We start from the raw sequence: 11,034 nt of genomic DNA on the forward strand, positions 1-11,034 counted from the left end.
AAAGTACATTAAAAGATCATCTGCGCCGATCCTGACGAAACCGCCCCCAATATCCGAATCACCAATAACAACCTTAGCAAACTGGGAACGTACACACACCCGTGGACCTTCAATCCACACGATTACCTCTTGCGACTTTTAGACTTGGTTGCAGCAGCACTGGGAGCTCGAGAACTTGCGGCAGAGGCAGTCTTGCTACCACCCTTGGTGGCTTTGACCTGTTTGGTCGGCTGTAAAAAAAAAGTTAGAAACAAAATAATAGATAATCCATCAGATAAAACTTACAGCAGCTCCATTCTTGGCCTTCTTCTTAGCAGGGGGCGCTTCTTCCACCTCTTCCTCCTCATCACGCTCACGACCGCGGCCTTTGCCCTCACTGCTGGGCTCGAATTCCTTCGCCACGGTGTTCAGCAGAGTAGTGCAGCGGCGACCAATTTCCACCGGTGTACGACTGAGCATGAAGAAATCGAATCGGAACAGAGGCGATTCACGGATCTCTTCACGGATGTTTTCATACAAATTCTCACCCTCGACTCCATACTTGTCTAGCATGATTAACAAGAATCGGTCCTCATCCTCGGTGTAAACCTTTTTGTTGGTAGTGGACACGGTGTAGTTGATCTTGAGCTGCTGAAGCGGCACGCGGTACATCTCCAACTTCTTGCGGAGCATCTTCCGCTGGTGATCTATCTTCCGCACCTTCTCCTCACCCTGATCGATGACTCGGAGGTACTTAGGATAGTCCTGGATCTCGGTGTATCGGCGCCAGAAGACTTCGGCATATTCTTTAATCTCATTGGGCTCCTTGCTGTCCACTTCAGTAGCAATACCCTTGTAGTCGGTGCGACCAAACTTGGCAGATCCATTGATAAATTGCTGGAAATCGCGACGGTTCCAGGTTGCAAAGCCTTCTTCTGACATACGAGCTTTCTCGGCTTGTTCTTCCTCAGTAAGCGGGATAGAGTTGTCAATCTCCTGTTGTTCAAGGTCCCGCTCAGCCTCTCGCTCACTGAGCTCCTCTTCGGGGCCTTCAGGCAATTGAGCCTTGTAACCAATTTCCTTGTGGAAATAGGCGGTCTCCTTCTCTTGAAGCTCGTGGAGACCAGGAGGGAAGAATTGCCAGTCGTGGACAGTGATTTGTTTAGGAGCACGTGGGACCTTGGGCTTTGTATCGGCGGTTCGGCCTCCAGTGGCCAAGGCTTGACGGTAATATTTGTCGATGGAATAGAATTGCTCTTTGCGCTCACGCTTGGCTGGATTGATCCAAGTGATGCCAATATCCTTCTTCCGCTCGGTGAAATCTTTGCCGTTCCATTCATATGCACTCTCAGAGGAGAACTTCTGCAAGTCATCAATGCCGAGGGTCTCGTACTTCTTGCTGAGCTCTGCGGTTCGTTCTTCACCTTTACGCAGGATAGTCTCGATATCCTCATCTTCGGCCATCTCGGTTGCATCTCCACCCTTGGTGTTGAAGACGTTGGCAGCACCGTGCTGAATCATGCCAAGGAGGTCGTCTTTCGAAGACGCTTTGCCGGCCTGTTGTCCGGAACGACCTTGTTGAATGACAAGCTGATCCAAGCGCAGTTTCTGAGCTGCTCGCTCCAAAACCTTCTCTTCGATGGCGTTCTCTGTGATAAAGCGGAAAACTTTAACCTGCTTGGTTTGACCAATGCGGTGAGCTCGGTCCATGGCCTGCAAATCAGCTTGCGGGTTCCAGTCACTGTCGAAGAGAACGACGATATCGGCCGAGGTCAAGTTGATACCCAGACCACCCGCTCTGGTGGTAAGAAGGAAAACGAATTTGTCGGATCCAGGTTTGTTGTAGTCATCAATGGCAGCAATGCGGTCCTCATGTGCCGTGGTACCATCGATACGGCAGTAGTTGTAGTCTCGGAAACAACAGTAATCTTCCAAGATATCCAGTACACGACTCATCTGAGAGAAGATAAGCACACGACTACCATCCGCTTGCATGCGCTTCAAAAGTTTGTCCAGAATGGCCATCTTTCCCGAGTTAAAAACAAGATGCTCATCGGTCGTATACGGAGGACCTGGTTCAGCTCCCTCGAACAGGTAGGGATGGTTGCAACACTTCCGCAGTTGCATCACAATGTTCAAGAGGCGGGTCTTGGACTCGCGCTTGCCAGCGGCGCCGTTAACGGCGTCAATATCTTTCTCTAGAATTTTCTGGTACCACCTCCGTTGCATTTCAGACATTGGGACATATAGATTTAGTTCCTTCTTCGGCAGCAAACTCTTCTCGACATCACTCTTCACACGTCGAAGCAAGAAAGGACGGAGAACACGGTGGAGTTGCTGTACCACGGTGTCTTGGTCGGATTCTTGGTTTGAGAACCATTGGTCAAATGCATCCGAATCGCCGAAGACATCTGGGAGAAGGAAGTTGAGCAAAGCCCACAGTTCATGCAGATTGTTTTGTAGCGGAGTACCAGTAATCAACAACCGATTGCGGGAGTTGAAAAGACGGATGATTTGCGACAACGATGATTCTTCGTTTTTGATCCGATGAGCCTCATCGATGATGATGTATTCCCAAGCAAACTTCTTCAAGGCCGACTTCTCGCGGAGGATCATTTCATAACTGGTGATGCAGACATCGAACTCCTCCTCAACTAATCGCTCATTGATCAACTGCTGTCGTTCTTCTTTGTTACCTTGGAGCACCAGGACATCGATGTCAGGTGTCCACCTTGCGAACTCTCGCTTCCAGTTGTCCAGGGTTGACTTCGGCACGACGACCAAATGAGGCCCGTTGATATCACGGATGTAACGTAGATAGCCCAGGAACGAGATCGTCTGCAGGGTCTTGCCGAGACCCATCTCATCGGCCAGGATACCGGAGATACCGTTCTCGTGTAGGGAAACGAGCCAGTTCAAGCCTGCAACCTGGTAATCACGTAGCTCGCCGTGGATGAATGCTGGCGACTCTCGAAAGACGGTGGTGCTATCGCCCCCCTGCTTCTCATCTTGTAGCAGCTCTGCGTCTTCTTCTTGTTCGGTCCTGCGGCGCCGCTCACTGCCTGCACCCCCAGTGCGCTTAGTGCCCTTGCGGGCCTTTTCCTCTGTCTCTGCATTTTGTCGGTCGATTTCCGCCATAACCCCCTTGATCTGAGGGTTTGGGTTCGTCTCGATGAAGTGGCGAAACAGGTCAGTGAGACCGAGAAGGTATCGGAATCGGCGAATCGAATCATCCTCCTGCGAAACATCATGTATCAGCAAAGGGGTCGTCAGCAATCTTATGTTATCGCCCATACCTTCGTACTATCGAGTCGGCCATGCTTCTTGCCTAGGATGCTTTTTCTGAGGTGGTTGGCCTCGGATCTGCGCCTACGTCCATCGGCCGCGGCGTCGCCCGCAACGCTGCTTGCAGTGGTGTTGGCATTTGTGTCAGAGTCCTATTCAAATAATTAGCAACTTGCCCTATCGAATACAGCACTGTAGACCAAGGGTATCTTTACCGTGTAATCTGGGGTGTCTTGGCGGCTCTAGATTGCGAAAGAAAATTAGCATGAGCTTGAAGCGAAAAAGGCAAAGACACATATGGGAAATGATGCAGCAATTTGTTCTAGACAAGTGAGTAGGAACAACCTCACATACCATTTGCGCGTCGACACTATCCACAGGCACCGAAGGGATTGTGTCGTCATTTGTATCAGTCATGGGAGTATCAGCCTGCGAGACCGGATCAGACGCGAGGGCAGGAGCCATGATTTATCTTTGGTTAACAGAGTGCAGGTGTGTTGGCTGTTTAAACACGTCTTTGAACGTGCAACAAAGAATATCGGAAGCTCGCGACTAGTCGGATCGCGTAGTGCAGGAAGAAAGAACCAGCTGCGGTCGGAGTGGTGAGGAAGTGAGGGTGATTGTCCAAATATAGTCCAGGGTGAATTCAAAAGGTGGAGCAACTCATCAATGGGGGTCCCATAGATTGAATGCTATTGAACAATTCTAGACTAGGATTCTTGAGGGTATTCAAAGCGCGTTGATGGCAAATGAAGATACCGCCTTTCGGTAGGGCCCTACGGTATGGAATATAGTTATTCCGTCGGAAAGTGGGCTTCTCGTTACCGGGCCAGGGCGGTCATCTGCAACAACCTTGAAATTGAAAGTTCCTCCGTTGACACATCTTGGTGCTTATTGTTGCACAGCTGGGTGAACAACTACCTTGATATATCTGATTCTGGCTGCCTTGGCTCTTGCCTTTTTTCTTGTTAGAGTTCCTCTCATTCCCACTGCTCTCTTTCACCACCTCCAAGCTCTTCGGTATCGCCATTTGTCCACTAACGAACGACGAACCACGCACGGCATAAGAACTTGTTAACACAAACATTTTCGTCCTCAAAACCATTGCCCAACAGGGCCTCGACATTTTTCCCTGCCATGGACTCCATGAGGTCCCTCAACACCTCTCTTCCGACCTCGACACCCCGCCCGCAACCTCCGGAGCAACTCCTCCAGCAATTCAAGGCGGCGGCTCTGTCTGTCACCAACCTGTACAAGAATGCAGTATGTGAGCAAGCTCAGGCAAGGTCATCAGGATACCAGGATGCGTTAGAGGATCTGCTTCACTTCCTTGACCGTGAGAACCTCGGTCTCGGAGACGGAGAGGGGTGGAAGGTTCGACAATGGGCAACTGAAAAATGTGACGGAACTGGATCACAAAGCAGCGATGAAGACGCAGAGGCCGACAAGCGTGACCGAAGTGCTACTCCAGCTACTGCCCGCAAAGAAAAACCTACAGCCGAAATAATTCCTCGGCAGACCCCCACTTCAGCGCCCGTACCCGCATCCAAGCCAGAGTCGATCACTCCTCCCACACAACTCCACGAAACACCTTCTTTCGCCACACCTGCCGTCTTCACATTCTCTGCTGGTCCTACATACCCCCAGTGTCAAGAGCTTGACATGGATGTGCAGTCATCAGACAACTCATCTGCGACCATGCAGGACGGTGCTCCTGTGAGCGTCTCAGTGATGCCTCGCAACAGTCGACCACACCATCGTCACAACAATCACCCGCGATCGAATGCGCGCCTTTCGCCACGGGAGTCCCCCGCTAGTCTTGGGTCCAAGAGGAAATTCACTTTCCCTGATTTCTTCGATCTGTCAGGGCTTAACAACGGACGAGATATGTCAGGAGGGGTGGGAAACGAGGCCGCTTTACCTAGGGCTTGACCCGGATAAAGTATTATATGATGACGAAGTGACGACCATTCCCTTCTGATTGTCACGCAGTGGCTGGTTGAGATTTCGGGTATGAAGGTGCTTTTCGGGTGCATAACAAGGAAGGGACATTTTGCATATGGTTTCGTTTTGTTCTTCTCTTCCTTGGGTTTCTTTTGATGTCTTCTTGTCTCTTTTTCTTATTTTTTTCCCTTCCCCTTGTGATATAGCATATAGACGGATATGCCTGTGGTGATACCCGATACCCGGAGTGGCAATTATCATTGGCTTGCAACTAAATAACAATCAATATCTTACAAAGCTTCCAACCTGCACTTCGCTATCAAACAACTAGCCTGCCCGACCCCGGCCTTCATCACATCCCATATGCTTTAGTATGTGGTTAATGTACAATGCTCAATTAAACGCCCGCCACAGCCCCATTCCCACCAATGTCGCAGAGATCGAGGCAATCCCCAACTTGCGCGAGCCCATTTTGTATTTTGTAGCGCCTTGCATGATGGCCTTCTCTTGTTTCCGGAGATTGGTCATTCCAGTGTAGTAGCTGTAGACTCCGAGGCCAATAAAAGCAGCAGATCCTGTTGCGATGTGTCAGTACCAAATACTGGTAATACCAGCCCGAATCACAGGCTAAAAATAAACATACCAGTCACTCTGCAGGACAGACAGTCGTCGTACTTGTCCTCGGCCAGAGCCTGCTTGGCGTCTTTTGGCTGGGTATCCATGGTGCACTTAGCAGAGGAGATGTGTATATAGAGCTTATTCGATATCGTTCAGAGCGGGAACAAGAAATAAACGCGCACCGTATCACCAGAGCCCGGTTACTATAAGTTGATGTCTGGTGTCTCCAAAAAGTTATCGGAAGGCGGGAATCCGCGGCAAAACACGAGAGCTATGCAATCTACGGCGACACAGTAATCTCATCATCAGACAACTGCCACCATGAGCGGCGAGATTGATGCCGTTTACGTATATGACGAGCTAAAGTGGGATATTCCGCACCGGCTTGCAAGACCACACTAACCCGTCCTCCCTAGCGCCCCTCTCATCGAACATGTATATCGATCCCGCCCGCCCTCGGCCTCCGCCATCCTGCCCCTCTACCTTGCGCATGCCGAACCACGCCCTTCCTTGCTGTACATTCCCAGCGCTTCACCGCCGGTGACGGTATTCTCGACGGTAGAGTCGAATCTGTTGTTTCTTGCAATAAGCGAAGTCGATACGGAGCCGCTTCTAGCACTGGAGTTCCTGCATCGCGTGATCGATGTACTGGAGGACTTTGTTGGAGCGCCGCTGCTGTCAACTAAGATCCAGGCCAACTACGATGTTGTTGCGCAGCTCCTCAATGAAATGTGTGATGGGGGAACGGTATGCAACACCGAACCCAATGCATTGCAGGAGGTTGTTGAGGTTCCCGGGTGGATGGGGAAGCTGTTAGGCGGAATCGGAGTACCTGGGTGAGCAGCTCTTGACTTGACCAACGATATTATTTGGTATTAATGATTTCGCGTGCGCTTTAGTACATCTACGCCAACGCTAGGATCTACCAATCCTCTCAAGCAATCTCTCGCCACCGCCAGTGCATCACAAGGACCCGCCATTCCTTGGCGACGGCCCGGTGTACGGCATACCTCTAATGAGCTATATGTCGACATCATCGAATCTCTCTCTGTTACTATGGCTCCTTCGGGCCGACTGCTGTCTGCATTGGTATCCGGGACCATTGCATTCACTGCGAAGATATCGGGAGTCCCGGACCTACTGCTATCGTTATCCGCGCCGGGTGGCCAGCATGTGCTTGGCCGCAAGATCGAACTACCGGTCTTTCATCCGTGTGTTCGACTAGCTCGATGGAAGGAACGGCCGGGTGAGCTCAGCTTCATACCCCCCGATGGGCGGTTTATCTTGGCTGGATATGAAGTGGATCTCCTTCCCATTGATCCCGACCTGGATGAGCCACCAAGCCATATGGAAAAGCTTTTCCTACCTGCTGTTGTGGATATCCGTAAATCACTCGGGTCATCTGGCTCCGAGTTTGAGGTTCGACTGACTTTGAACTCAAATTTCCCGGGCCAAAGCTCATCTTCGCGGCCTGGAGCTACCCGAAGCGGATCCGGCACATCAACGCCGGCATTCCTAGGTGGGGGCGGAAGTGGAAGCTCCGGACCGGCACTTGAAGAGGTTGTTGTTAGCGTACCGATTTCAAAGTCCGTCCGCCATATCACGGACATGCAGGCCAGCCGTGGTGACGCTCAATTCACACCCTCAACCGGGCTCCTCGAGTGGCGGATTCCCACAGGCAAGGATGCCGGAACATTGACTGGCACTGCCACACTGCGTTGCAGTGTCTCAGGCTATCCATCCGCTGATGACGACCTTGATGACAGCGTCGAGGATGCCGACGAAGATGCCAATGCCAACCTCCTGCAAGGCTACTATGAGGCGCCTACCTCCTACAACGATGTATCCGCCAGTACATCGAAGAAAACCCGATCCTCGGACCCCTCCAAGCGCAAAAAGAAGAAGAAGAAGTCAACAAAGAAATCCTCCCGCTCCGCTGCCTTACAACCAGAAGACGCGGAAGAAGATCCCGTTGCAGCTACAGCTACCGCCCCATCCCCAAATCCCTCCATACCTCATACCACCACACCCCCTCTCCAATCACAATCCCAGTATAACGCCCACCTCCCTGCATTCTTCGCCCCGTCATCAACATCCCGCCCCGCGCGCAGAACAAAGGCCCAGGTCAACGCAAGCCTGATGCCTAACTCGGCGTCAGTATCCTTCTCCGTGCGAGGCTGGCTTCCCTCTGGTATCAAAGTGGACAGTCTCAACATCGACCAGCGTCGCAGTCGCGGCTTGGGCGAGAATGTCAAGCCGTACAAGGGTGTCAAGTACCTGTGTGTGAGTAATCGCGGCGTGGAACGGCGCTGCTAGAGCCGGATGTACTTGATTTAGTTTCTTCTTTTTCGGTCAGATGAACCGAGGCATTGGTCTGGTCTGGATAGCGCATTCGATAATCACTGCGTTTGACAGCATGAATGATGATATGAATGTTGGATCTGTCTATGTTTTTCAATGTGGGTTTACCTTGCTGTAATGTCGTAGGCTAGGCTCCCTTGCCCCTTCTATGCTTCCTCTATTGTGGAATATAAGGCCCCAATACCAATGCGATGATGTCTAGATAAACTACACACTCGCTTACAGGGCAATACACCTCCAAGACAGCCAAAAACATAAATGAATTGCAAATTAAATGGCTCAAATATTCGAAACAAAAGCATCACCTAGGATAAGAGAGCGATTAAATCCAAAAAGCACTCACCTACATGGCAAATTATTTTACTACAGTAGAAAGATCCCGAAGTCGTCCGCACATGCTACTAAATCCAAGCCGAAGTCCAACTTCTCCCATACCAAGACAAGGAGTGATCAGCACCGAAGCAGTAGATCCAAGCGGGGTATCCAAGTTCAGAAGCGTTCACGTTCACAATTTCGAAGATCGGCGTTCGAGGACCTGTAGGACGATGTAGGCAACTATTACGGGTTAGACTGTGATTTCCAAAAGGTTTGATAGGTATGATCTGCGGATTGATAGATTGGAACAAAGTGAAGACGCAATAGAATGACAGGGGACAAGAAAAAAAGGTAAGATTCATTAATATTCACAGATTATGAGCTTATTCTTTTTTCTCGATTCCGGGGGTATGACAGTATGTTCAAAGAAAGGAGGTAAAATGGTGAAAATGAAATGGTAAAGATAGACATCCTCGGAGGGGATAGAACAGTATTAAGCCAGTACATGAGACATGAGATTGGGGGTATATAGGATAGGCAGGGGATTATGCGTCTTCATCGGCTGAACCATATAAAGCCACAGACGGGGGTTGGTATAGGAATCTCAGATGTTAGTTCTCCTCCTGATCCGAAGGAGAAAAGTCTCCAAGACAGACTAAACCCACCCACGAGACAGATATGTGCAAGATGTGGAAAATATTCACAGAAATGGCAAAAGAAAGGTGCAGGAAAGTATAAAGGATTACTTACTGGCAGCAAGAGCAGTAGCTCTAGCGGCTCCAGCCTTCGCACTGCCTCCACCCAAAGTGAAGATGCAGCGCAGCCAGCCGAGACTCAGCTTGTTGCCGTTGCGGTCAAAGTCGGGGTGCAAGGTGCTGGCAGCATTGAACTTGCTGATCTTTCCGGCGTACGGTGGGTATCGGATAGCCAGGACAGACTCCAGCCAGCTTGGGGTGGAGGTGATGGGGCGGCGGTGCACCCAGACATCAAAGCTGGAGCGGCCGCGGTAAGCACCGTAGCCACTTTCGCCGACACCGCCGAAGGGCAGGGTTGGGATGTGCAGCGCAGCGTCATTGCAGGAAACGCCGCCAGAGCGGGTGGAAGACACAACTGGGAGAGAGGGTTAGTATAGCCGTCTTTACTGGGTATCGGATACAGGACAGGAAAAAAAAGAGAAACTTACTCTTCTCGACATCGGCCTTGTTACCGAAGGGGTAGAGACCCAGCGGCGTGCTCTGGACACCATTGGCCAGCCTGATAGCCTCGTCGAGGTTCTCCACAGGCAAGATGGGGATGAAGGGACCGAAGCTCTCCTGCGAGCACAGGGAGTCATCAACCGAGTCAACCTGGACAACGGTCGGCTCGATGAACAGCTCCTTCTCATCCATGGTGCCACCCATAAGGATCTGGCCCTTGGTATTATCAAGCATGGACTTGAGACGAGCGAAGGCGGTCTCGTTGACGATGCTCGCGTAATCAGGCGAGCCCTTAGCACCCTGGGGGTAGAACTCCTTGTACGCATTCTTGAACTCCTGTACGACCTCCGGAACGAGCGACTTGTCGACCAGGATGTAGTTCTGCGAGGTACAGAGCTGGCCGGCGTTCAGGAGCTTACCCCAGAGCATGCGGCGGGCGACGAGACGCGGGTTCGCGCTCTTGGACACGATGGCCGGGTTGATACCGCCTAGCTCGAGCACGACGGGGGTCATATGCTGGGCAGCGGCCTTGGCGATGATGCGTCCGACGGTGGCGCCACCTGTGAAGAAGATCTTGTCCCACCGTTCGGCAAGCAGGGCTTGTGTCTCGGGGATACCACCCTGGATGATTGTGTAGCACGAGGGGTCGAGACTCGCCTCGATGATCTTCTGCATGAGAGCCGCGCTGGCGGGAGCATTTTCGCTAGGCTTGATCACCACTGTGTTTCCGGCGGCGATGGCACCGATGGCGGGGCCGAGAGTCAATTGGAAGGGGAAGTTGAAGGCACTAGAGTGGAACGAGCAGCCTGTTAGCCTTCGAGGAATTCTCATGCGCATCGCCAGGGGGAGGGGAGCTTACCCAATGACCAGCACAGTGCCCAGAGGATCCTTTCTGATCTTGGGGCTCATGAACTTGAAGGCGAGATCGATATCGGAGGCCTTCTCATCCTTGGCCCATTTGTGCAGGTTGCGCGTCGTGAAGACAATGTCGTTCAGGAGCCATCCGCTCTCTCCCAGGTTGGTCTCGAACCGAGGCTTGTGCAGGTCCTGGGCGCAGGCCTCCATAATGGCCTCTTCATTATCTTTGATGCTGGGAAGGTGTTAGTTAACTGACAGGAAAGATAAAAGAGGTCAGTACTCACGCCCAGTACAGCTTGCGCAGCTGGACGAGGCGGAACTCCAAGTCGCGGGTCTTGTTCTCATTAAACGCCTTGCGGGCCGTGGAAACGCGCGCGGGAATCTCCTCAAGCGAAGTAGCTTTAAATTCCGGTAGTTCGACCATGATGAAGATAAATTAAGATAAATTAAGGTCAAAATAGAGAAGGGAAAAAGTGCG

General features: G+C 51.5%; 5 protein-coding genes across 5 annotated transcripts; 2 read left to right on the top strand and 3 right to left on the bottom strand.

Moving 5' to 3' along the window:
* Positions 1–122: 122 nt before the first annotated feature.
* On the bottom strand, positions 123–3,729 carry N7471_000403 (uncharacterized protein; the record flags this gene model as incomplete). Its single annotated transcript, XM_057273124.1, has 5 exons — positions 123–230; positions 286–3,216; positions 3,276–3,416; positions 3,480–3,506; positions 3,619–3,729. 5 exons carry the CDS (start codon positions 3,727–3,729, stop codon positions 123–125), a joined length of 3,318 nt encoding a protein of 1,105 aa, XP_057141303.1.
* A 672-nt stretch (positions 3,730–4,401) lies between these two features.
* Positions 4,402–5,196, top strand: N7471_000404 (uncharacterized protein; the record flags this gene model as incomplete). The annotated part of the gene is made up of 1 exon (XM_057273125.1): positions 4,402–5,196. The coding sequence occupies one exon, from the start codon at positions 4,402–4,404 to the stop codon at positions 5,194–5,196; it is 795 nt and encodes a 264-aa protein (XP_057141304.1).
* A 405-nt stretch (positions 5,197–5,601) lies between these two features.
* On the bottom strand, positions 5,602–5,930 carry N7471_000405 (uncharacterized protein; the record flags this gene model as incomplete). Its single annotated transcript, XM_057273126.1, has 2 exons — positions 5,602–5,783; positions 5,852–5,930. 2 exons carry the CDS (start codon positions 5,928–5,930, stop codon positions 5,602–5,604), a joined length of 261 nt encoding a protein of 86 aa, XP_057141305.1.
* A 217-nt stretch (positions 5,931–6,147) lies between these two features.
* On the top strand, positions 6,148–8,142 carry N7471_000406 (putative AP-3 adaptor complex subunit mu; the record flags this gene model as incomplete). The annotated part of the gene is made up of 3 exons (XM_057273127.1): positions 6,148–6,191; positions 6,243–6,662; positions 6,726–8,142. 3 exons carry the CDS (start codon positions 6,148–6,150, stop codon positions 8,140–8,142), a joined length of 1,881 nt encoding a protein of 626 aa, XP_057141306.1.
* A 550-nt stretch (positions 8,143–8,692) lies between these two features.
* On the bottom strand, positions 8,693–10,980 carry N7471_000407 (hexadecenal dehydrogenase; the record flags this gene model as incomplete). Its single annotated transcript, XM_057273128.1, has 5 exons — positions 8,693–8,742; positions 9,253–9,612; positions 9,686–10,485; positions 10,558–10,788; positions 10,841–10,980. 5 exons carry the CDS (start codon positions 10,978–10,980, stop codon positions 8,693–8,695), a joined length of 1,581 nt encoding a protein of 526 aa, XP_057141307.1.
* Positions 10,981–11,034: the final 54 nt, after the last annotated feature.

The sequence above is a fragment of the Penicillium samsonianum genome (genome assembly GCF_028829775.1).
Source record: "Penicillium samsonianum strain IBT 33392 chromosome Unknown utg000001l_segment0_segment0, whole genome shotgun sequence".
In the NCBI taxonomy this organism is placed as follows: Eukaryota; Fungi; Ascomycota; class Eurotiomycetes; order Eurotiales; family Aspergillaceae; genus Penicillium; species Penicillium samsonianum.